The sequence below is a fragment of the Fukomys damarensis genome, unplaced genomic scaffold, assembly GCF_012274545.1.
Source record: "Fukomys damarensis isolate Sample0158 unplaced genomic scaffold, DMR_v1.0_HiC HiC_scaffold_15, whole genome shotgun sequence".
Lineage (NCBI taxonomy): Eukaryota > Metazoa > Chordata > Mammalia > Rodentia > Bathyergidae > Fukomys > Fukomys damarensis.
The window spans coordinates 56,205,750-56,232,154 of NW_022900927.1; the positions used below are offsets into that span (position 1 = coordinate 56,205,750).

General features: G+C 44.9%; 1 protein-coding gene across 1 annotated transcript; it reads right to left on the minus strand.

Moving 5' to 3' along the window:
* Positions 1-25,489, minus strand: Ndufa12 (NADH:ubiquinone oxidoreductase subunit A12). The gene is made up of 4 exons (XM_010629190.2): positions 25,364-25,489; positions 24,436-24,518; positions 22,958-23,045; positions 1-309 (listed from the first exon to the last, which is right to left on the minus strand). The coding sequence occupies exons 1-4, from the start codon at positions 25,447-25,449 to the stop codon at positions 129-131; spliced, it is 438 nt and encodes a 145-aa protein (XP_010627492.1). The 5' UTR covers positions 25,450-25,489; the 3' UTR covers positions 1-128.
* Between the last annotated feature and the right edge of the window lie 916 nt (positions 25,490-26,405).

Consider the following 26,405-nt stretch of genomic DNA (forward strand, 5'->3'; position numbering starts at 1 on the left):
GCAACTGAAGGCAGAGTGGCACAAAGACAGCCTGGTCAAATAATTTTAATCGTGTCAGCAGTAGACAGTAAAAGTGCAATCCCAGGAAAAGCCCGCATTTCACAAGTGGCAGCTGGTTCTCATCGTCTTTATTTGTATGGAGTGGAAGGTGGGGCCCATTCCTGAACCTTCTTCCTCGTGGTGGAGTAAGGCACGTACTGCTCTGGAGTGCCAGTCACATTGAACTTATGGTTTCTCCAGATGAATTTACGGTCCGTCGGAGGGTGAGTTGTGGGAGGGTCATCAGTCATACTGTGCAGCCAGCGATGCCTTGAGGAGAGGAGAGAAAACAAGCGGTTACGAAGAGGTTACGAAGAAGGGGCAGCGCAGCACAGGGGCAGGAGGGCTAGCAGGGAGCTCAGGACGACTCTGTTGCTTGGGTCAAACTTCAATTCCATCACTTGCTGAACCTTTCTGTGCCTCAGCTTTTTCACAAACCGCTCTGCTTCCTACCGATGGTGTAAGGATCAAGTGTGATAATACACTCTGAGCACCTAGGAAATCAACGATGCCACTCTGAGCTGGCTGCAGGGACGGGTGTACCTGTCGCCCCCGCCAGCTGGGAGCTGAGGCAGGTACTACAGTTCATCAATTCTACAGCACCACTCGCTTTCAGATAATTAGTATTTTATGAACCTCCAAGAAAGAAAATAGATGGCCAATTAAATGCGGACGCACCACTGACTAGTATGGGACATAAAATGTGTGTCAGAGTAGACTGAGTGGGGTTAGCACGGGCGCTGGGGCGGTAATGGATGGTTCTGTGCTCAGGTCACTCTGGCTCCTGGAGCTCTGGTCTGAAAGCTCTAAGAGCGCTGCTGAGAAAGGGTCTCTGCGTGCATCTTTGGCTCATGCTGGAGTCTGAGCACTACAGAATACAGTTGTATCAAAATATTAAATCAAGGCCCTAAATTAAGTGCAACTTAATTTCAAAGGATGTACGATAGGAAGTGTCCGAAATCTGGCCATGGGGTGGAAAGGGAAGAGATCAGTAATGATGCTAAGCACAGAGAAAGGAGGCACCAAAGTTCCAGGGACAAATAACGGAATCAGGCAGGAAGCTAAGCAGGGGAGGAAGGGGAAAGAGTGCTCACACCAGGTGCACCAAGTCCTGGAGCTCACAAGGGGAGACGGGAAAGGAGTGGAGGGGACTGTCCACAGAACCGCTGCTCTGAGGGAGGAAATGTGATCCCCAGCCACCGAGGGAATGGTTCCACTGAACTAAGGAAAAGTAAAGCCAATGAGAAAAACTCTGGATGCTAGGCTGGGCCTATGGTGGTGCACACCTGTGATCCCAGCACCGGAAGACTGAGGCAGGAGGATCACTGTGAGTTCAAGACCAGCCTGACAAATAAACTTAGGATGCGATGTAAGCTTACGAAGGTGTGCCATCAGTCACTGACAAACACAGCTAGGTAACTGGCTAAAACCACTGAGAACAGAGACATAGATTCCAGTTGCTATCTCTGAGGGTTAAGATAAACACAGCAGTTGAAGGATCAGCTATGACGCAAGAATGAAGAAGCTTGCACAAGCTGGGCTGGCGCCTGTCTCTAGAGGAACGGGATAAGAGAAGGGGCCTGGACCTTAGAAACGCTGACTAACAGAGCCGAGTCCCACAGGAGCATTAGCTGCCAGCGCAGTCCTGGCACTCAGCAAGGCCCTTCTGCGAGCTTGGGCACAGCAGAAACACTTAACCTTCACCTGACTAAGTTGGCTTAAGTAACTAAAGAAAACCACTCAAGCAACGCTGTCAAAACTCCCGGAGGTTAAGATGACATTTCGGGAGCCACGGTCCATAAAAGGAAACGTGTATACAGCCTGATTCTGTTATTTAGTGAGGCACGGAAGAGCTCATGGAGAAACACAAAGTGCTCAAGTAAAAGAAAATGTCTGCATTCCCACCAGTAACAGCGCACACCCCTTGTCTCACACCCTCTGCAGACAGCATTTGTTACTCCTGTTTAAGAAACAGCCATTCTGACCAGGGCGAGGGGCGCAGCTGAGGTGCACACTCCTGGCTGGCGGTGTCCAGCACCCTTTCACGGGGTTGACGGCCATCTGCACCTCTTGTGAGACGCGTCTCTTCAGCCACTGGACCGCTTGTGGGCTGGATTACTTGTTCTTTCGTTAGGAACTTGTTTGAGTTCTTTACATATTCTGGAGATGAATCTTCCATCAGATAAAGAGCTCGTGAAGATTTCTCCCATTCCGTAGGTTGTCTCTTTGTTGACTGCTTTGCTGACAGAATCCCATTTGTCAATTCCTAAGCTACTGAAGTCCTTTCAGGAAACTACTGCCTGTGTCTACATCTTGAAGTGTTTCCCTATGTTTTCCTCTAGTAGTTTCAAAGTTTTACGTCTTCTACTAAGGTCTTTGATCCATTTTGGGTTGATTTTTGTATAGGGCAAATAAGAGATGGGAGTCTAGCTTCAGTCTTCTACATACGTACAGATAACCAGCTTCCCCTGGATTATTTGTTGAATCACTAGGAAAAATAATATGGAAGCTCCTCACAAAAACAAAAATGAACTACCATATGGTCTAGCTGTACGATTCCTGGGTCTAGGGCCGGGGATTTAGCTCAGTGGGGCTGCCGCCTGCCTCACAAGCACAAGGTCCCGAGTTCAATCCCTGGTACAAAAAAAAATTCCTGGGTCTACACCCGAAGGAAATGAAGTCATCTAAAGAGATACCTGCACACCTGACTTTCACTATTCACAACAGCCAAGTTATGGGATCCGCTTAGTGGAATTTTACTCAGCCGCAAGAATGAGATCAAATTGTTTGCTGGAAATGGGGCTCATGTTAAGCACAAAAAAACCAGATATAGAAAGACAAGTAGTGTAAGTTTTCTCTCATATGTGGAAACGTTAACTACACACACACACACACACACACACACACACACACACACATATCTGAAAGTAGAAGCACGACTTATTAGGGGAGCGGCCAGGGAGGAGAGAGAAGGGAAGACCAGAGGAAGGGAAGGACAGTGGGGAGGGTGGGAAAGGTGAAATCACACTATACGCATGCACAGAAATGTCAGAGTGAAAGCCATACATTTGGAAAATTAATGATTTCATGTTTATAATTAAAACTTTTTTGGGGTGGGGGCGTTGAGAAAGGATCTCACTATGTAGTTGAGACTGACCTGGAACTCACTATGTAGCCCAGACTGGTCTCGAACTCACAGTGATCCTCCTGCCTCAGCCTCCCGAGTGCTGGGATTACAGGCGTGTGCCACCACACATGGCCAATTATAATTAAAACATTTAAAAGTCCATGTTAAACTTTTTTGTTTTTTTTTGAGACAAAGTCTTGCTATATATAGTTCAGGCTGGCCTCAAACTCTAGGTGACCCTCCTGCCTCAGCCTCCTGAGTGCTGGGATTACAGATGTGCACCACCACGTCCAGCCCCATGTTAAACATTTTTAAAAGATCATTTCTGGGCCAGGGATTTAGCTCCGTGGTGCTGCTATCTGCCTTGAAAGAGCAAGGACCCGAGTTTGATCCCTGGTACCAAAAAATTTTTAAAAATTTTAAATTTTAAAAGATCTATTATAATATATAAAATCTGAAAATGTTTATCTAGCAAGGTTATGAGTAAGTCAGGGAATGTGTAATTGATAATCTACACTCATTACAACAGCTTAAAGAGAAATATAATAAACCGGAAAATGTCTGTAATTTGCTAGGCTAATGTAACCCTCCTGTTATTATTATTAAGGGTAAAGGATCATAGCTTATAGGTTTCCATACCAAAGAATTTTATTTGCAAAACTGATTTTCTCTTGAGCCATTTTTATTCCAACTAATTAAAAATATCAACATGCTGAAGTGTTGTCTAGAAAACTGCTGTGGGTGGCATTAGCCCCATCTTGGTCCATATCACTGTTATTGTCTTTAAAGAATAAAACAGAAAATTACTAAAACTTGGTAAGTCAGTGAGACTGCAAATAAGACTGGAAAAAAGAAAAAGTTACAAATATAAAAAAAGGAGAGTGTTTACAATGAAAATATGTAACATTTTTGGGAACATTCAGTATGTAAGTAAAATTGTCAAAATAATTGAAACAAAGATACTAAATCATAATTACTGTAATCCTGTCTACCAAATCCATTCAACCACAGGATGGGATACATTTAACAAATTAGGAAACCAAATATAGTTCACTACAAGATGGCCAACTCAAATCTTGTTAGCATAGTAGTTGTTATTTAATTAAATGCAATCTGAACCAAAATCCCAATGGGGTTCCTCCTTAGAGTTTGACGATGTAATTCTAACATCTGCTGGAGTCTGTACAGAGAAATTTAGTAAATGTCTAACAGTCAGGAAGGCTCACACTACCATTCAATTAAATCTCAAACATTAAATGGTACAAAAATTGGTACAAAAGTACAATAAAGCAGAATAAAACCCCCTAAGTGGACTAAAGTACACATAAGGTAATGAGGGTATTTCAAATCATTGAGAAAACTGAAAATTTCTCAACAAATTTTGCTAGGATCATTTCATTGTAAAAAAATAAAATTGTGTGAGATTTTCCAAAGTCATACATCAAACAGATTTCAGGACCCCCCACCCAGGTACAGAGATTGATTCAGGGCCATCATGCTGGGCTGCATCTCAAGCCCTTTTTATTTTGAGACTGAGTCTCACTAAATCACTAAATTACCAAGGGCAGGGTTTGAACTTGTGATTCTCCTGCCTCAGCCTTCCGGAATCTGGGTTTACAGGTATATGCTGCCATTCCAGGCTGATTCCAGATACTGTATTTCTGAAATGCTCAGATACAACACGGATGATATTTATAGTCATAAAATATATTGATAACAAATAAAAGGTCCATTTCTAAGCTTAGTATTAAAACTTTATTAAAAGGTATTTTTAAAAAGCTGATAGATTTTACTACACAGTTTGAAATGTTTATGTTCTAAACATGCAAACAAGCCAGGTGTGGTGGCATACACCTGTAATCCCACCATTCAGAAGGCAGAGGCAAGAAGATCTCTGCAAGTTCAAGGCCAGCCTGGACTACATAGTGAAACTCTGTGTAAAATAAATAAAATGAAGCATGCAAACAAGATTAAAGGCTAAAAGAAACGAGAATGAGAAAAGAATGTGAATGAGAAAGAAAATGTCAAACATCCAATAGAAAACTGGACAAAAGATAAGTGGTAAAAAAAAAACATTAAAATAATGAACAAAAAGTGTGAGAAATGAAAATTAATCCAGGATTGGAGCTGAGGATGTTTCTCTGTGGTTGAAGCTGTGCTTAGCATGCAAGACGCCGTGGTTCAATACCCAGCACCAAACAAGATAAACTTTGTGCTTGCTAAACTGGGTGGCAAGTGTTTTTTCAAACAACATACTCAACATTGGTGAAGAGAAATCAAAGTCATATACTGTTGAATGCATTTACCGTGAGAGTATAAATTAGTGTAACCTTTTCAAAGGGCACTTTGGCAATCAGTATAAAAGACTTCATAAAGCACCTAGGGTTCATGTAATAATTTTAACTGCAGGAGTTGCCTTACAGAAGTGAGGCAGAGCACTTGCCTAGCATGTTCAAGGCTCTAGGTTCCATCTCCAGCACCATTAAATGTTGTGAACAAGGAGGACGTTGTTCACAGCTTTATTTATAGAAATGAGAAACACGAAAAGAATAAATCCAAGAATAAAAGGTTATATGCATGGCACATAACAGAAGACTAAAGTGTGAATTACAGAGAATGTTTTATGACTTGAGAAAAATGTTCGCCATATTTTAAGGTTTAAAAGCAAATTGTTTACTTAATTTTTAAGATAAGGGCCGGGGATTTAGCTCAGTGGTTCTGCTGCCTGCCTCATAAGTGCAAGGTCCAGAGTTCAATCCCAGTACCAAAAAAAAAAAAAAAAATTAAGATAATACTTTAATAGCATTTGTAAGTTATGTGCATGGTTTTAAACATTTCACAAACTAACTCATTTAATTCTTGAAATAATTCTAGAGAGAGACACTATAATTCCAATTTAATACATGAATAAAACAGGCAGCATGAGTTTAAATAACTTGCCCAAGGTAGTGGATTCAAACCCAACACACCCCTGCATAAAGCCCAATTTTATTAATAACAAAAGGACACAGATGTACAGAAAACGAGGCGATGAGAACAACACACAGAATGTTCACAGTGGCCAGCTGTGGTGGCGCTGCCCTATAATCCCCAAACTCTCCAAGACTAAGGCAGGATGATTGCAAGTCTGATCCCAGCTTGGGCAACTGACTATTTAGCAAGACTCTGTCTCAAAGTAAAAAAAAAGAGCCGGAGATGTAGCTCAGGACTCAGGACTAAGGCCCAGGGTTTGATCCCCACTACAGGAGAAAAAGAAAAGAAAAGAAAAAAGAAAAAGCAAAGCAAAGCAAAGCAGCACTTGTAAGGGTAACAGGATGAGTTTATCTCCTTTGTTACTTCTAAACTTGCTGTAATAAACATGAATGACTTTATAAGAAGTAAGTATACTAAAAAGAAAAAGCCTGCCAGGTATGGTGGTGCATGTCTATAATCCCAGCACTCTGGAGGCTGAGGCAGGAGTATTGCCATGAGTTCAAGGCCAGCCTGGACTACACAGCAAGACTCTTTTCTCAAAAAAAAGAAAAAAGAAAAAGAAAGAGAGAGTAAGAGAGAAAGAAAAAAAATCCTTCTAATTCAAACCAATTCTGGAAATGGCTTATAAATTCTGCTCAAGTCATCTGTTATCTTGAAACTATAAATAGACTCTATCTGCTTCTAACCTTATGTAATCCCGTTTAAACCACCGTTTAAAAAAAAATAACTTCCCCTAAAGTACTCAAGTTCTTTAGAGGCAGATAGTGTTTCTCAGTTTACCTTAATGGAAATTTCTTTCTAATTCAAATCCAAAAAGCAATGTCATTCACTAAAGGTCACATAGAAAAGGTTAAAAATGAGGTCTACAAACTTCAAATTTTTCTACTCATGGGTGACTCTAGCATGTTCCATAGCTGTGACAACCTGTGAACGTAACAAAGATTTGTCCTGGAAATGGGAATCAAGGGCAGTTTCTTATTCACGAAAAGTAACACATAGTTTATTTCCATACCCCAGGTATGGAATTCTCCAAATCATCCATGTAAAATGCTATAATCGATCTTAAATAAAGCGCTGACTAGGAAACGAAACATGTTAAAACTGAATTTAAAATGAAAATAATCTTGTCTTCTTACAATGAACACATTTAAACAGAGAAGAGTTACAGAGAAAAATTACACTGGACAATCTATATAATCATGCAGTTTTTAGTTTCTTAGAACAGTTTCCTAATATTCTGCTTTTCTGAATCAGAAAAAACAAACTAAGAAGGGTATTATTTTGAAAAGAATCATGCAACACACTGTATCAAATAACACTGTGATTAATCTTAAGGAGCATTTTATATAGCATCTAGTAAAGGTTGAGAATTCCCTAAGCTGAAGTCCTGTGAAGTCCAAAATGTTCCGAAATCAAAAACTTTTTGAGTACCAAGATAATGCCCCTAAAGTTAGATCAGATTTTGGATTTTGGGCTTAAGGATGCTTGACCTGTAAAATCTATGCAGACACTCTAACATCCAAGTGCTACAAGGGAAAGAGCTGGAGAAGGGGGCAGTGAGACGGGAAGGTGCTTGCTGTAGTCAGGGTTTGGCGAGGGAAACAGTTTAATAAAGGGTACATAATTTATAAGATAATTTTATAATAGTCACCCAAAAAGTCAAATACAGAGGAATGTAAGAGATCTAGCAGCACACCAGAGGTCCAAAGAATTCAGCCACAGGTCTGGTCTGGATCCCAGCAATGTCCCACTCAAGTCCAGCTGAAGCCCTACTTTCCCAGGCAGTGTCCTCCACGCCCAGCCAGTGGCCTGGAGCCCATGGCAATGTCTCATGCTCGTCCATACTGAGAATCTGCACCAGGAAGGTCCAAAGGCCAGTGGTGGAAGCCAGAAAACCTGCATGGCAGGGTGAGGGATTTGTGCCACCGGGCTGAGGGATCCAACTGGAGTCAGGAAGTGCTGCTCATGGTGGGGACCAGAGCTGCCCTGTGAGAACAGCAGCCATTCCCAGTGACAGTGAGGCTCTGAGCTCCTCCCCCGAGAAAGCCAAGTTCGCATCAAGAAAACCAACTGCAGCAAGCTCCTCCTAGAAAATCAACAGCCCAGGATCTTCCCCTCCAGTCCTCTTTTTATGGCTGGGGGCAACAGTCCTCAGCGGTCTTCCACACCCAGACCACGCTGATTCAGCTCAGCTGGGCGGTCCACGTTGCCCTTAGTTAACCCACCTCAGGTTCCCTTGGACTGAGCAGTCTGAGGAGTCCTGCAGCAGGCACCGAGCAAAGTGAAGACGGAGCCCGGCAAGCCAGGCAAAACCCAGTCACAGGGAGCACCGAGCCGGGAGCAGCCAGGGGTCCAAGGAGAGGTGAGAAGCCAAGGCGGCCGATCCACGGCAGCAGGGCAGAGGCCGGCACAGCTGGGAAGGACTCAGATCACTCACATGAGGCCTCGCAGGCCAAGGAAGGGTTTGGGAATTGAGTCTCGTTATCAGCGGAAGCCGCTGAAGGTTCTCATACGTTTAGAAAGAATCGCTCGCTCTAGGCTGGAGATGTAGCTCAGTGGGAAACTGAGTGCCCAGAATGCAGGAGGCCCTGGCTTCATCCCCAGCGCCCTCAGAAAGGGAAAAAGGAACCACTGTGAACTTCAGGCGCACATCACTGTGGGAATCCTGGAGAAAAAACTGGCTTGGCCTGGGGAAAGTCACGGGGCAGTGATGAGGCCAGAGTAGATTCAGGAAGTCAGAGGGAGACAAGGCGTGAGGCTACCACGTGTGCAAACAGCACAGTGAGCGCAATCATTCATGCAATTAATCTGTGTGGGCACGGGGGCCACACCTGCGATCCCAGCGCTCCAGGAGGTGGAGGTGGAGGTGCAGGTGCAGACAGCAGGCTGGAGCCAGCCCAGGCAGCAGAACTCTTCCTGAGACCCTGCCGCAAAATAAAAACTAAAAAGGGGTGGGGATGTAGCTCAATGCAAAGGCCCTGGGTTCAATCTGCAGTAAAAACCCTAAAAATAAAATACTATTAATAAAAAGAAAGAACCTCCTAATAGACACTAGAAAAAAAATTGAGATGACCTTTAATTTTTTGGCTTGAGTAAACAAGTAATTTACGTGCTCAGGAATATTTTGCTTGATAAAACTCCTTGTGTTCCTATTCACTTGGCATTTGAAGACTGAAAAAAAATCAAATATATTAAATTTATGAGTGTGACCTAAAACACATAAAGGAATGCAATTAACTAAATTTGCAAATGGATACAACTGTTTAGTAGAATTTAATCTATTCTATTATAATTTATCAAACATTTATCAAAGAACAAGAGGAAATGATTATACTTTATTTTTATGCAAAAAGTATTCAATTTACTAATCCTGTTATCCTGTTTATAAACCAAACCTCAAGGCTTAAGCAGAGCTAGGTTTTAAGATTTACAGCTGTCATAAAGAGGATATTAACATTAAAGCCAAATTGCCATTAATCCTGTTTTGTTTTGTTTTTGTTTTTTGAGACAGGGCCTCACTATGTAGTTGAGACTGACCTGGAACTCACTATGTAGTTCAGGTTGGTCTGGAACTCACAGTAATCCTCCTGCCTCAGCCTCCCGAGTGCTGGGATTAAAGGCGTGCACTACCATGCCCAGCTATTAATCCCTTCTGTATACAAAAGCCCCACACACACTGAAGAACGGACAGGAGCTGGTGTTTGGTGAGATGGGAAACGCCTGTCACACACCAGGTGAGGAGAGGGGCACAGCACCATGCACACACACTGCACACGCGCGTCACCATTCATCAGTCCAACGATGAGGGAGCTTTCTTCTGTGGAGGTGCTGACCAGTGCACTCCTCTCTCTCCTCCCACTGGGGCCTTTAAAACCGTCCCTCAGAGTCAGTGGGGTGGCCTGCACCTGCAGCACCAGCTTCCTGAGAGTCCAAAGCAAGAGGATCTCCTGAGCCCAGGAGTTCAGGGCCAGCCTGAGCAGTGTGGAGAGACACCCTGCCTCTGAGTAGTAACAAGCAGCCAGGCCCAGTGGCACACACCTGTGACCCCATCTACTGGGGAGGCTGAGGCAGGAGGACCACAAGTTCAAAGCCAGCCTGGGTAATCTAGCAAGACTCTGTCTCAAATTAAAAAAAAAAAAAATTAAAGGGTGGGGTGTATGTGTGTGCAGCTCAGCATGAAGCCCCTGGATTCAATCCCTAGTACTATAGAAAAACAGAACCAACATCAACAACAAAATAGTCCTACTCTATGCAAAATCAGACCCCCAAATATATGTTGAATTAGTGAATGAAGCATTAACAGTGCTGTTCCCAGAGCAAGGAATGAAGAGTTTATGTTTCTTACAATCAGATTTTTTCCCCCCATTGTTGGAAATGGAACACAGGGCATGCGCTAGGCAAGTGCTCTACCACCGAAGAGCATACCCTCAGCCCAGAAAAGATATCTTAGTAAAATTATTAAAATGTATGCTACTGGGAACTGAACCCAGGGCCTTTACACTAAACTACATCTCTGGCCTAATGGTACTCTACCACTGAACTACACTCCCAGCCCTCTTAATTTTTTATTTTGAGACAGAGTCTCCCTAAACCCCTGAGTCAGGACTCAAACTTGTGCTGCTCCTGCCTCAGCCTCCCAGAGTGTTAGGACGACAGGTGAGCACCACCACACCCAGCTTACTAAGATTGCATTAATAACATGGGAAACTGCTTGTGATACTGTTATGGAAGGAATTGGTGACACATACAGGAAAGCAGAATGGAAGTAAATTTTTTAAAAGTTTATTTTGTCAACAAAGGTCGATGGCACCTAAAAGCAGTGCCCAGGATTGACCATGCACTGTGCTACAACTCCTTCTCTTTAGGGTTTTACAGCCTTGATCTCATTCACATGGTTACATTTCATTCTCTCAGTTCACATTACTGATATACAAAACATAGTCACAAGACAGTTAACTTTCAATGCAGATGCAGCAATTCTTTGTAGTTAGGGGAGTTTACTTTTGAGACTTGCCTAGCTATCTATCCTAGCCTATAGAAAGGGGGTTAGGGGTCAGGAAAGCAAATGGTTCTTTTCATTTTGACACTTTTACAATCACGTGGTTTACAGAATTTCGGAGCTCAGGGTCTTGATGTGCCCTGTGACCTCAGGATGAGACCAGATGCCTCATTCAGTGGTTAATGCCTCTGGTGTCTGTTAATTCTGAACTCAACAAAGCAGACTGCTGTTAGAGACAGCAGAAGCCACTCTACATTGTGACATTTTTACATTCTGCTATTTACAAAAGTTTCCTGTCAATACCAATGAGAAAAAAAATAACACTTCATATAATATGAACACAACTGCCCTGAAATTCTTTAAATGCACCATGCAGGAAATCTGTTGACAGGGTTCTTTTAGGGAGCTACATAGATCTCCCTCTCTTGCCAGAATCTTTTAAAACTCTTGATTGTTCTACAAATGTGTTTGCTTGTGGTGCTGCAGAGTGAACCCAGGGCCTTGTGTGTGCTGCACAACCACGCTACCGCTGAGCCACACCCAAGCCCCCACATTTTTGCAGGCCTGCTTCTGGTATAGGCAATGAACCCAGCACCACACACGCTTCCCCGCAGCCCTTGCTCGGCCTCTCCACAGTCGGTACAGCCAGTTCCCCCTTCTTGCAATGCAAGCCTCTCTGCCTTTCTTCCCACCTTGCTTGTTACTTCTCCTTCTTTGCTAGTATGAGCTGCACCATAGCTTCGGACTCAGACATCCACCGCTGTTCCTCAGATCCGCACCAGGTCTCCCAAGTGCACAAGTTCAAAGCCAACGGCCGACCCTGCCTTCCCCACCAGCCACCACGGCTCCACAGCTGCGGTACCAGCACCCAAGCCCGCACCTCACCTCATCCTTGACTCCAATCACCTCTGCCTTTGCCCCCACCTGCACCCTTCTCTACAAAAGCCACTGGAACACATCACATCAAGTGAAAACACAATAAGGCTGCACTGCCTACACACATTCACCTCAGGAGAGCAGACTTATTGACAATCTCACCCTGACCCTGGAAGAACAAGAGCATTTTCTCTTCAGATAAGGGGGGTCACCCTTCACATATACTATTATTTTAAAAAGAATGCACTTCTTGAATAATTAATCATAATTTTAATAAGAGAAATCAATTACAAAGAGAGACCAGCACACTACACTGAGAAGACTTGCCAGGTAGAATGAACAGAAGGTGCCCCCAAGTGGGGAAACAGTACATATGCAGCAAAAACAATCTAGGCAGGCCATTTTAGTTTCTAAAAACTTGACTCAAAGTAACTCAAGGTTTCAAAACTTCAGATCACAAAAAGTATACCTTTATTTTCCTAATGTAAGTGAAAACAATAATCTTATTATGTCATACATGAAATGGCTCAACTTTTCTACCTTTGTATATTCAAATCATGTACTCCAGGTATAATGCAGATATTATCTATGGGTTGGTTTTGGTTTTTTTAAGACAGGGTCTCACCGTGTAGCTCAGGCTGGCCTCGCACTCAGCACTCACCTCGATCCTCCTGCATCAGCCTCTTAGTGCTGGGATGACAGCTTTGTGTTACCATGCCCGGCCTTTTATGTGGTCTTTATGTCCCTCATTCTCTGCCCATGTGAGCTGAACTGCCATAACAAAGACAATAAAGATGTCTGTGCATTACTGTATAGATAGAAGCAATTAGCTAACTTAAAACTGAGAGCACACAGAAGTAGTATAAAATGGTACTTATGGTCTAAACACTTCCGGGGCGGGAGTGAGGTGGGGGCTCAGTGGCAAAGCCCACCTCAGCAGTTCAAGGCCCTGCTTCAACTCCCTTCACCAAAAAAAAAGCAAAACCAGGACAGAACAAAACTTTCAGGGTATTATATTCAAGCAAATTAAACAACTTCCTGAAGAAATTAAAATCCCACTGCTGAACCCATAAAAGAAAATTAAGTTATTGTAACAAAAATAACAGGCACTAAGTCTTAGTACATTTGCTGACTAGCTAGTATTCATTCAGTGACTACAAATTCAGAGAGCAAGGACCACATATATACAGTGCACCCTTGACTTAAGAACTCGATCAGTTCCGAGGGCTGGTTGCAACTCAAGTTGGTTGTAAGTCAATATAGCTGAGATCTGGATGTTTACCTGGGTACCCCCCCCCCGCTACAGATAACAAGAAGCAGATGAATCTTCCATTAACCTAATTAATCCAAGCTGTTCATATGTCAGGCCAGTCTTAACTTGAGGGTCCACTGCAGTCACTCACCACGGGGCACACGTGAACCCATCAGTAGTTAATGCACTGGCTTCAACATCTGTGAATGAACTTTCAAAGCAGAGTGCTGTGCTTGGTTTAGACAGCAGCCGGCTGCCATCTGAGACGCTGTATCTGTTGGTGGACTTAGCACTGCCCTGCTGGCTGCTGGGAGAGTCCAAGAAGCAGAGGCCTAGCTGGGCATGGTGGCAGCACACGCCTGTAATCTCAGTTACTCAGGAGGCTGAGGCAGGAGAACCACAGTTCAAAGCCATCCTGGGCAACTCAGCAAGTTGTGGAATTAAGTAAAGAGGACTAGAGGTGCAGCTCAGTGGTGGAGCACTTGCCTGGGGTCTAGTACTGAAACACACACACACAACAAAACCCCAACCGAGCTAATAAGAACCCAAACTAGATCAACCAAATAAGCAAAATCGTCAAATCAAGAAAGACAAAATGAACCCATCCCCCCCACAAGGTGAGGAAACAGTACGGGAGACACAGCCAGTGGCTACAGTTCTCCCAATTTCAGCCGCCCACCAGCGCCTCCCTGGGAAGCCTGTCCCTGGCGAGGTCACGCAGCTGCTGAACACTCAGGAGCCAGGGCAGACCATCGCTGTCCGCGAGCAGCCTGGTGCCTCTCCCTGGGTGCTCACTGGCGTCCCCTGGTGGATGCAGCACAGGCCGGGCAAGAGGAGAACCGCACCCCAGAGGACGCGGGACCTGAAAGAAGCAGGCGGCAGGGTCTGTGCCATTCCCCGGACAGGCAGTTACCCCGGAGGTCAGTTTTCTATGCACAGCACAGGCTTACAATGCTCTTTGCCGGTTTCCAGAGCAACAGAGCATAGCGTCTCACTGCTCCCACCATATCTTTAGGATTGAACCCAGGGCCTCTGCACCAAGCTAATCCCCAGCCCTGTGCGTGTGCGTGTGTGTGTCTGATTAATATATATTGATTCATTAGTATAAATGAACACATATATTCATTCATATATATAGTCTGCCAAAAAATGTATACATCAGGAAAAGAAAAACTTGAATAAATATTAATGTGAAGTGTATTGACACACCATGAGATTAACAGTTCCCTTTGGCCTCTACAATTATAAGAGGTGCTCAAAGAGGTAGCCATTGACTTCCAGACATTTATTAGTACAGCAAAATGACAAAGTGTGTATACATTTTTTGGCAGGCTCTGTATATATTCATTCATTTATTTAGAGACAGGGCCTCATAAAGTTGCCCAGGACAGGCTTAAACTAATGATCCTCCTGCCTCAGCCTCCTAGAGCACCGAGATTACAGGTCTATGCCACCATGAACGTCACACACTGAGCTTGGAAGCACAGTGTCTCCCCCAATGGGTGAAGTTCAATTATATACTGTTCTAGGTAAATCACACCAACCTCCACCCCATCTCCCAGGCCAGCGTTTTTCAGCAACTACTCACCTGCCCCACCAGGGGTCTACAAGGCAGAGCTCCTGAGGCGCCTCCACCTCTGATTCCCACCCCAATAGCTGCCCTACCTGACACTCAGAAAGAACACCAAGGACTCCACAGCAAGACAATCTGGTTTGTAAAATGCGAACAGACATTTCCCATTGAGGACACAGACATGGGCACCGGTGCAGGAAAAGGGGACACGTCACTATAATCATCAGGGAAATGCAAACCCGAACCAGAATGAAATGTCACCCCAGTTAGAGCTGTAACCAAGACGACAAACGAAAGCTCAGCGCAGGAAGGAAAGGGAAAGGAGCACACGGGTGGGGGTACAGGAGGACGCAGACATGGAAGACGGTGCTGTGCCCGAGGATAGGGGTCCCTGTACCCAAGGGACCCCGCGACGTGTTCGCTGCAGGCTGCTCCCAACAGCCTTAGGAACCGCCACCGCATCTCCAGGTGCAGCCGCACTGAACACGCGGCACAGAGCACGGCTGCGCCCCCAGAAAGGACTTGGCGGAGTCACTGTGGCCACGCACGGGAACCTGAAGCTCCTGAGGGCCTGGCCCTGACAGGGGCAGCACCGGCCAAGCGCCCGCCCCAGACTCATTCTGTTAAGGGAAGGCGGCCTGTCAGAGAAACACAGCAGCTTCCTCTCCTACGTGGGAGCTAAAACGGCTGATTTCAGGTAAGTAGAAAACAGAAAAGTGGTTGCCAGGGCCTGGGGAGGGAAAAGGGAGAGTAGAGAGAGGCTGGATGGCAGCTACCAGAACTCACTTAGCTGAAGGAGTGAGTTCCAGTGTTCTACAGCACGGCAGGGTGTGTACAGTTCACAGTGTATACATTTTTTATAAAGAACTGAAGAGAAAGCTGGATGTGGCAGTGCACACCTGTAACCCTAGCACTCTGGGAGGCAGAGGCAGGAGGATGGCAAGTGTGAGTCCCACCTGCCCACCTTAGTGAAGCCCTGTCTCAAAATACAAAGTAAAAAGGCTTGGAGATGTAGCCCAATGTGACAGTCTTGGATTCAATCCCCAGTACCATAAAAAATTCATTACCTATTTTTTTTAAAGGAACTACTGGGCCGGAGTAGGAACTCACCATTATCTCAGTGGTGTCGCCACCTGCCTAGCAAGCGCAAGGTCCCAAGTTCGATCCCCAGTAGCAAAAATAAATAAATGAATAAATAAAATAAAATAAAGGAACTGTTAGTTGGCCACGGCAGCACTTGCTTTTAATCTCAGAACTCCAGAGGCTGAGGCAGGAGGACTGCTCTGAGTTCAAGCCAGCCTTAGCTACATAAGGAGATCCTGTCTTAAAAAACAAAACAACAACTAAAAACAGTGTACAGCTATGAAAAGGGAGAAAACTACAATGTAACCCGTGGTACTGAACAAGTGGTATTGGTGTGGACATATAAATCATTACAGGAATATACTTTAGGGACATTGGGGATTCGGTTCCAGACCACTGCAATAAAGCAACTATTGCAATAAAGTGAGTATGTAATAAAGCAATGAAATAATTTTTTGGTTTCCCAGTGCATACAAGTTATACTGTCCTTTATTAAATATGCAAGAGCATGCCTAAAAAATGTATACACTTCAATTTCAAAATAGTTTATTGCTGACCAGTGTAAAGGCTGGGGTGACTGTGGCTTTTTCTTCCTCCCCCTCCCTCTCCATCTCCCCCCACCCCAACTCCTTTCCTTCTCTCTCTGCTGGGGACGGAACCGAGGGACGCACGTATGCACGTATGCTAAGCACTGTCTCCACCACTAATCTGCACACCTGGCAATTTCTTCTAATAAAACAACAGTGAAGTTTGTTGCCCTGACTGACTCCATTTCTCTGTAGCATCTGATGCTATTTGACAGCATTGTTTCCACAGCAGAACAACTTCCAACCCTTGAAAACTCCGGGTGCTGCTGACATAATTCCCAAGTACGCAGCCATCATTTCAGCAATGTTTTAGCTAGGAGTAGCTTCTGTCTCAGCCCCCAGAGAAAGACCTCAACCACAAAATAGCTTTGTGCATCTTGAGATGAACTGCCCAGGCCAGCCTTGAACCAAAACCTCCTGCGCAGTCCCAAGTGTTGGGATCGCAGTCGTGAGCCACCACCTGCCTCCCTGTCCCCCTGCCAAGTTTTAGCACAAGATTACAATGATCCAGTCACATCTTCGGGCTCCACTGCTGATTCTAGTTCGCTTGCTATCGCAATCCCATCTTCAGCTAACTTCCTCCACCAAAGCCCTGAGCAACTCAAAGTCATCCGTGATGTTCAAAATCAACTGCTTCCAAACTCTTGCTATTGTTGATATTTTACCTTCTCTTGTGGGTCACAAGTGTTAATAGGATCTAGAACAGCGAGTTCCTTCCAGGATCTAGAACAGTGAGGGTACCCAGACCCTCAGAGATCACGCCTTACAAGGTACATTTCTTAAACAGTAAGTCACAATCACCCGAGGGCTGCAGAGATGTGTGTCAGCCGGCAGCAAACAGCATGATGACCCTGGACACCTCCATCAGTGCTCCTGGATGACAGCACACTGTCATCCTTCCTTCTGGGCAACAGGTCTTAAAAGTGGACTTAAAATATTCAGCAAACCGCATTCTAACAGGTGTGCTATCGGGCCCTTCTGCTCCGTTTACAGAGCACAGGCAGAGTGCATTGTAAGGTAATTCCTGAGGCCAGCAGGATTTTTAGGATGGTAAAAAGATGGCTGGCTTCAACCTCAGGTCACAGTGCCTCCGCCCTAAAGAAAGGAGGGTCAGGCTGCCTGGTGAAGCCGGGCACTGACTTCGGGTGGCATTTTCCAAAGTAAGGCTGCTTTATCTAAATGAAGGCCTACGGTTAGTAGAGCCCGCTGCATTAGTCTCAGCACCCCCTCGCCCCTGGATGCCAGGGGACTGCTCCTTGCCTTAAACCTCCTGAGCCAGCTTCTGTTCCAGCTTCCAATGCTCCCCTGCAGCTTTCTCACCTCTGAGCCCTCAGAGAATTTGATGAGCATCCTTCTCTGGATTAGGACCTGCTGTTAGGAAGCTGTGGCAGGTTTCATGCTCTGTCCGGACTGCTCACTTCGTGCCTGTCTCACTTTCTTACCGCTCCCACGACCACTGGAACAGCTCTTCTGGTTTCCTCCCTCAAGACCTCTCCTTTGGGAACAGGGATTTAGCTCAGCGGTTCTGCTGCCTGCCTCACAAGCACAAGGACCTGAGTTCGATCCCCAGAACCAAAAAAAACAAAAACAAACAAACAAACAAAACTCTCCTTTGCATTTACAACTTGGCTAACTGACCCAGGAGGCCTACCTTTCAGCCCACCTCAGTGAGATGAGCTTTCTCGTTAAGCTGAATCTCTAGCTTCTGATTTAAAGTGAGAGGCACATGACTCTCTCTTAAACAATTAAAGGCCACTGTAGGGCTATTAACAGGCTGAATTTCATTATGATTTTATCTCAGGAAACCAGGTGGCCAGGGTCAGTCAGAACACACATTTACCCACTTTGTTTGCGATCATATTTCAGCAAAGCAACCTAAAACAATTATGACTATAACATGGAGATCATCGTGACATATTACTAATAATGATGAAAAGGATTGATACATTGTAAAAATTACCAAAATATGACAAGGAGACATGAAATAAGTACTTTCTGTTAGAAAAATGGAACCAAAAGATTGGGCAGATGAAGTGTTGCCACAAACTTCAACACGCAAAAATGCAGTATCTAATTAGGCGAGGGGGTGCACAACCCTAATCCCAGCTACTGGAGTGGCTCACGCAGGCAGTTTGCAAGTTTGGATCTTCCCTGGGAAACTTAGCAAGACCCTATTTCAAAATAAAAAACATAAAAGGCAAAAATGCAATCTGAATGAGCCCCCACTGTCAAACTGAGCTCAAATGAAGCAACAAAAGTACTTATAAGCCAGATGGGGTGAGCACGCCTGTAATCCCAGCTCTGTGGGAGGCCGAAGCAGGCAGACCCCAGTTTGAGGCCAACCTGGGCAACTTAGTGACTTAGTGAGACTTTGCCTCAAAATAAAAATTTAAAAAAGGGCTGGGGACGTAGCTGAGTGTGAGTCCTAAATTCAATCCCCAGTATCCACCTCCCTTCCCAGGGAAAGGCCTAACTACAGTAATAGATAATATACTGACATAAATAAATGAATAGATTAAAAGTCTGATGAGTAATGGGATATATAAACTTTAATGGGGTTGGGGATTTAGTTCAGTGGTTCCACTGCCTGCCTTGCAAGCGCAAGGACCCGAGTTCAATCCCCAGCACAAAAAAAAAAAAAAAAAAAAAAAATAAAAAAAAAAAAAAAAAAAAAAAAAAAAAAAAAAAAAAACCCTTTAATGTACTGCTGCACAAAACACCAATTAATAACAGAGGGACAGTGAATTAACTTCAAAATGGAATAATCTGGTAGACATCTCCGAAGTAATAGAAATTTTCACTAAAAAGGGACAAATCAACATTGCGCGCCCCTTGGCTTCTGTGAAAACCCTGTCAAAGATGCACAGTCTGAATGAACCCAGTCATGAGGAAACATCCAACAAACGCCGAGAATCATTTAGGAACATGACTACCACATCATTTTCAAGAGGATCAAGGTCACAACAATTAAGGAAAAGCTGAGGATCCACAGTCCAGGGTGATGGAAATCAGGGCCTCGAAGCTGACATGAAATGTGTGGTTGACTGTCTCGCCATGAAGGACACTGCTGTGACAAATGCTAAACCCTGAACGGGGTCTGAAAATCAGAGGGCAGCGGCGGAAGGAGCCTGCATCGTGCCCTCCACGACATGCTACCACGGAACATCAACAGTTTTGTGTTACAGGCACTTGAAAAGCAGACACAACAGTACTCTGATCTTGCTTTGCTTTCTTAGAAGCAGGAGATGAAATTTCCATGAGAAAAATGTCCTTCCTCTGCCACAAGCAAAGGAGAGTGCTTATCAGGTGTGCTCAGGTGAAGCTCATCATCCTAGCCACTTCCCAACCCCACCTCCTGCCCCCAGTCCAGTTGCTGCAGTCTGCATCCTCAATGATCTACAAAAGCTTGGTCCCCAGGGTGACACTACGGAAGGTGGTGGAACTCCAGAGAGCTGGGATCTTGTGGGTAGCCATTAGGTCACTGGGTGGCACCCAGCCCCTTCCCCTCCGTCTCCTGCCACGCAGTGAGTGGTTTTCGTCTGAGCCATGTGTTCTGCCATTCAGCGCTACCTTGCCACAGGCCCCAAGCGACAGGGCCAGCTGAGCAGGCCTGAATGAACCTTTGCCTTTATAAGTTAATTACCCAAGTATTATGTTACAGTGATGCAGAGCTGACAACACATCAGTACAGAAGCAGAGAACACTGACAGTGTCCATGAATCTTCGCATCCTTGTGAGGGCTCCTGTGTCATGTAAAAAGTACATCAGACAGGGCCAGGCTGCAGATCAGTGGAAGAGCGCTTACCTAGCTGGTGTGAAGCCTGGGTTTGATTCCAGCACTGTGTGTGCGTGCACGCGTGTGCGTGCACTTGTGTATTATGAAGTAAATTTGCATATTTGTCTCCAGCTGATTTGTACTGTGTCAATCTAATTCTCTGGCCAGCCAAGGACCCCTGAGGGTAGGGATAAAGTGCTGCCCTCCTTGTGTGGCCTATCATTGTCAGTCCACTGTGGTTACACTGAGGCCCTATAGGAGAATGTCTTCTCTCAGGAATTATACACTAACGCACTTAGGAATGATGGGGCATCATCTGAGTAATTTTCGTTGTTCAAATACCTGTAATGGCTCTCAAAATCTAGGATTATTCTGAATTAGAAAAATGCAAATCAGCTCACGTCCTACCTTCCCTTCTGGGAACTTGGAAAGAATGCTGGGAAAAAAAGCTAAGGTGCTTAGCATGGCTTACAGGATCTATACCAGTGGTGGCAAACCTATAGCACAAAAGATGTTAATGTAGAGTTTCTTTTTCTAAATTAAAACCTCACTATTCAGGTTTAATTGCAGTGTTGGCACTTTGTGATAAATAAGTGGGTTTTGGTTGCAGTTTGGGCACTCGGTCTCTAAAAGGTTCGCTGTCACTGGTCTACATTCGCTGCGCCATAGTGGTTTTCCTACCCATTTCTTAACATCGTCCCCTCAATCACTGCACTCCCGCCAAATTGGCCCTGTTAGTTACTGCTCTTCTGTTCCTTCAATGGACCAAACGATACTGTGGACACACACAAGGATTCTGCACCCATAGCTCCCTCTGCCTTTGCAACAATTTCCCCCTTCTTCTAGGTCTTTCCTAAAACATCACTTCCTCAAAGAAGTCTCCCTAAATAGTGTCCTAACCCTCCCATGGGTCTCTGAACCCCATGCAGTGACATCCTCAGGTCCTAAAGCCTATGTCCCACTTTCAGACTGTGCTCTTGGTGTCCTCCCAACACAGGATGCCCCTTCAGAGGATGGCAGCTCTAAGCTTCAAGTCATAGCCCCTCAGACCTTAGTAGAACCACAGATTACATTTCCCATTAAAAACAGCACCAGCCAGATGTGGTGACACATGCCTGTAATTCCAGCACTCTGGGAGGCCAAGGCAGGAGGATCACAAGATGGAGCTCAGCCTGAGAAGCTCACTGACTTAGTGAAACTCTGTTTCAAAATAAAAATTTTTTAAAAGGGCTGAGAATGTAGCTCAGAGCAAAGAACCTGGGTCTAATCCCCAGTGCCTCCACCAAACCAAAAATAAAACAAACAAAAAACACAGCACACTATTCAGAACCAAGTGTAGCGCAGGAAAGCTCCAAGTCAGCACTGCCTTTTCACATTCGGCATAGTCCTTCATATGAGGGTATCAACGCTGCAATCAGTCCGACCAGTAGGCCAGTTCAAACCTGACTGCGACATCTTACACACCCTAATTCATCTCCTCAGCTGTGCTATCCACGTCTTAAAGCTCTCTGGGCTACTTCTCACGTGGACACAGAATATAATATTTCCGTCACTGTGCAAAGTCCTACTGGGTACGCTGTATTTAAATTGTCAAAGACTTCTTAGAAATCAATATTGGAAAAGCAACAACTGTCACAGTGAAGTACAAATGTGCATCTTTGGAAAAATAATTCTCTGGAAATCCTAGTGGAGCTGGGGACTGCTGCACTGCCCTCCCTGACAGAGTTTGTGCTTCTCAGTTCCTGCAGGCGCGGCCCCCCCTGACTGCTGCACTGCCCTCCCTGACAGAGTTTGTGCTTCTCAGTTCCTGCAGCCCCGAGACCCCTCGACCCCCCAACCCCCAGCGGCAGTGAAAAATGGTTGTGTCACACCTGGGTTTCCAAGAGCATCTCTAGAATGGAGAGAAGAAGCTGAGATTATTCCAGTTTCTACTCAATTTCTGCTCAACAGAGTCTAAAACTATTTTTAAATTTATATATATAGTACATTTTAGTTTGTTTGTTTATTTATTTATTTTGGTACTGGGGATCGAACTCAGGACCTTGTGCTTGTGAGGCAGGTGGCAGCACTACTGAGCTAAATCCCCAGGACAAAACTATTTCTGATGAGCAGCTAAAAGAAAATGACACAGTCAAGCTAATACACTGCTTTTTAGTTTTGGGGGAATTTTTCTAGACCAGCTGGAAAAAGATCTCTAGACTTTGATTTTATATCAACCATATGGCATTACTTCAGCAATCTATAAAACAGAGAGAAGTACTCTGCTTGGAAATAGTTCATTCAACAACCGAAGATTCACCTCAGTTCATTTAGAATTTTACTTCAACACGCGCATACTGTTGGATGTGGTGGTGCACACCTGTAATCATTCTGGATGTAGAGGCTGAGGCAGGAAGATCGCTGTAAGTTCAAGGCCAGTCTGGGGAATGTAGTGAGCTCAAGGCTAGCCTGAACTACAAAGCAAGACTCTGTCTCAAAAACAAAAGCAAAACAACAACAAAAAAGAATTACTGCTTTAACGCACTGAATTTTAGGATAACTTGATAGGTAGCCATGATAACTGAGAAAATCTTCTTTCAGGAAAAACACCAGACTGCTGTATAAGATGTTCAGGAAATACTTGTGCAGTGAAGCAAACACTGCCAAGTCAGAGGCAATCAAGCATGAGCTTACCACTCAGGAGGCACCATGCTTCCGTCCAGATCCCAGAAAGTGTTTTTGCCATTCATTTCGGTAGTGTACATAACCCATCGGTGACGGCCTGGCGGAAAGATGTCAGGAGGTGAAAAAATCTTTTTTTTTCCGTGTCAATCTATACTAGTAAAGAAGTGATCTTTTAGGAACTTTACATGCTCCTACATAGAGCAGTATTGGAGGACTAAGCACCCTAGGTGTATAGCAGAGAAGGCAAACCCAGCGAGCATGTGGCAAGCTTTACCCACCCAAGCAGGGTCCTGACCAAAGGGGCAGGGCTCAGGCTCCGTAAAGCACGGGCTGAGTGGATAGGAAACTGTGTTCCAGCTACGCAGCTATTCAGGACAGAAAATGCTCCTCCTGAAACAGGGCAGGAATGTATTCGGAGAATAACAACTGAACTCTGTGTTAAATATGTTAAGAGAATCACTTCTCATCCTTTTGGATGTCTGTAAGTTATATATAATAAGCAAATGTGTAGGCTAGCTAAATTGGGTGACTTGTCATCAAAATACTATAGTTGCAATTTTTAGCAAAAATTTTTGGAATTGTTGGAGGCCTAACCACTATTCACAAACTTTTTCCTTTGTTTTTTTGAGACAGGGTCTTGCTATGAATGTAATTTAGTCTGACCCTGACTCACTAGGTAGCCCAGGCTGACCTCAAACTCCTGGTGATCCTCCTGCCTTGGCCTCCTGAGTGCTGGGATTACAGACATGTGCCACCATCCCCAGCACAATGCTGTTTTGAGTGGATTCTTAAACTGGGTAAAGACCTAGGTTTCAATCACGACTTTGTCACTTACTGTTATTATACTAATAACACCGGATAGTAGGCAAATTTTATAAGTCTCAGTTTCTGCAGCTATCAAAAATGGGTGATGCCACACTCAGGGCTGCATACCTACAATCCCAGCTACTTCAGAGGCTGAGGCAGGAGGGATGCAATTTCAAGGAAACTCGGCCTGTGGAATTCAGCCAAACTGTCTCAAAACAAATTCCTAAATTTTCCAGCTGACCTTCATTGTTTTTCTTTTTTAAAAAAAATTTGATTACTTTGTTTTGTTTTGAGACAGGGTCTCATCGTGTAGTTCAGGCTGGCCTCAAACTCATGGTGATCCTCCTGCCTCAGCCATCTGAGCACTAGAGATTACAAGTATGTGCCACCACACCCAACTCAATTCTTCTGCCTTAGGGACTTAGTGAGTCTCTGTCTCAAAAAACAAAAAAGAGTTGGGGATGCAGGTGAGAGTGCTTTAAGCTCCTTTTCTGTAATTATAAGTGAGGATGAGCATTTTCCATACCTTCATTACCATTTTTCCTGTGAATTATCTTTTTTAATGTTTCTATTACTTTCTCCTTTTCCAAGTGCTTTGTAAAATCTCCAGTACAGCATGAAACACTCTTACCAAATCCCAAATCCGATCCACTCATCCTCACCACAAGTACTACACTCACCAAAAAATTGCTTGTTGTCCTCGTAGTATTTGTTGCCGTATTTGTCTTCTCCCACCAATGTACCGATCCTCAGATCATTCGCCCTGTCAATGTCCAAAAGAAAATGCTCATCAGAATGAGTCGCTGTTCACAATACAAACAGAAAAAAGGTGAGGGCCGGGGATTTGGCTCAGAGGTTTCTCGTAACTACAAGGGCCCAAGTTCGATTCCCTGGTACCAAAAAGAAAGAAAGAAAAAAGAAATAGGGTGAGAACACGAACTTTCAGAGACAAATGCTGCTGTAACAATCAGAAAAATGAGATACTGGCCGGGGATGGTTCCCTGCTGTAAGGGGATTTCCGGCCGTCATCTCCCGGTTACCTGCACTCAAAGTTAAAGAACTCTAGAAATCCTTCTTATTACCAGGCTCCCCAGTAGCACGCAGACAGGATGGGAAAAAAATAAACTGACCCAACTAATGTGCTTCAATTGCACTATAAGTAAAAATGCAATCTTTAAAATGACAGGACTCCTTTTATCTACGTACTATTCCTGCGCCCACTGGCCCTGGAGTTAGCAAACCCTTCTGGGACCGTCTTCCAGCGACCCGGGGCCCAGCTCTGTCACTGCCCTCCTGCCTCTAGCTCGTTTTGCGCCCTCAGGGTCCGGCTATCCAGGGAGGGACCTGGAGGGCAGGGCAGGGAAAATCGCCCAAGGTCGGCCGGCCAGGCTCTCCTGCTCCCACAGCTCCGTCTCCGGAGATGGCTCGGTGTTGTGTTGGGGCCGCCGGGCGGAGACCTCCACGGGGAAGGCAAGGAGAGACGACCCCGGGCCGGTGTCCTTGACAAAACCGCGGGGTCTCCGAGGTGACTCAAGCCCGGGCTCCTTTCCTAGAACCAGAGGCGCTGGTGCATCCGCAGAGACCAAGAGCATAGCTCTGGGCGCCTACCTGAAGAAAACCCGCAGCAAGCCACGGACGCCGCCGTGGCCAGTGACCTGCTGCAGCCCGCGCTTCAGGACCTGCACCAACTCCATCTTGTCCCGCAGGCCCCGCCCCCCGGGTGAGCGAAACAAAACCTACCGGACGGAAGCCGCCGCTCAGCTGCGAGGAGCCCACGCGTTGAAGGTTCCCACAGGCTACAGACGTTAGTTCTGCGCGTGCGCAGAGTTCTCCTCTAGCCTACAGACGCTCAAAGGCGCCACTGTCACCGGAGAGCAAAGGCCCTGACTGTGCACTTCCGTGTTTTCTGAGGAGGCAGGGATGGGGGGGCGGGGGCGGTGATGGAAAGCTCACCTACGCCAGGCGCACCCCGATCGGCATTTCTTTAGAAAATGCCAATTTTTTTATTTTAAAATGATTGGTTCACCGGGTGAAATGGCACATGCCATAATCCCAGCACTCAGGAGGCTGAGGCAGAAGGATTACTATGTCAGCCAGGAGTACATAGCGAGACCCTGTCTCCAAAAACAAAAATAAAGATAAAAAAGATTGGGTCAGCTATCCAAAAATCCCATCTAGCTCTAAGATTCTTTAGAAACAAGTTCATCAAGGAATTTACTGTTGACCACATACTGATACTGTACACTCGATACTGAATATGCATGATATTAAGCACATGTACTGGCACTGTATTGACAGGAGAACATGGAGAATAGAAATGTGTAAGATTAAGTATGTGTTCCCAAAGATGTCATATTGTTAAAATTTAAAAATAAGCATTTAAAATTTTATTACTAGAAAAATAACTCATGTGAAATTTAAAAATTAAAAGGAGGATCACAAGTTGGAGTCCAGTCTGGGCAATTTGAGACTAAGGCTCTGTATCAAAAGAAGGGGTTGGGAATGCAGCTCGGTGCGAACACCGGTTTCAGTGACCGACCTTACAAACATGTACACGCATACACACACAATGGATAAATAAAACCTATGATTCTCGACCCCTCACTTGGGACTGTCAGAGAAACTGAGAGCTTTATCACTTCCTTCATCT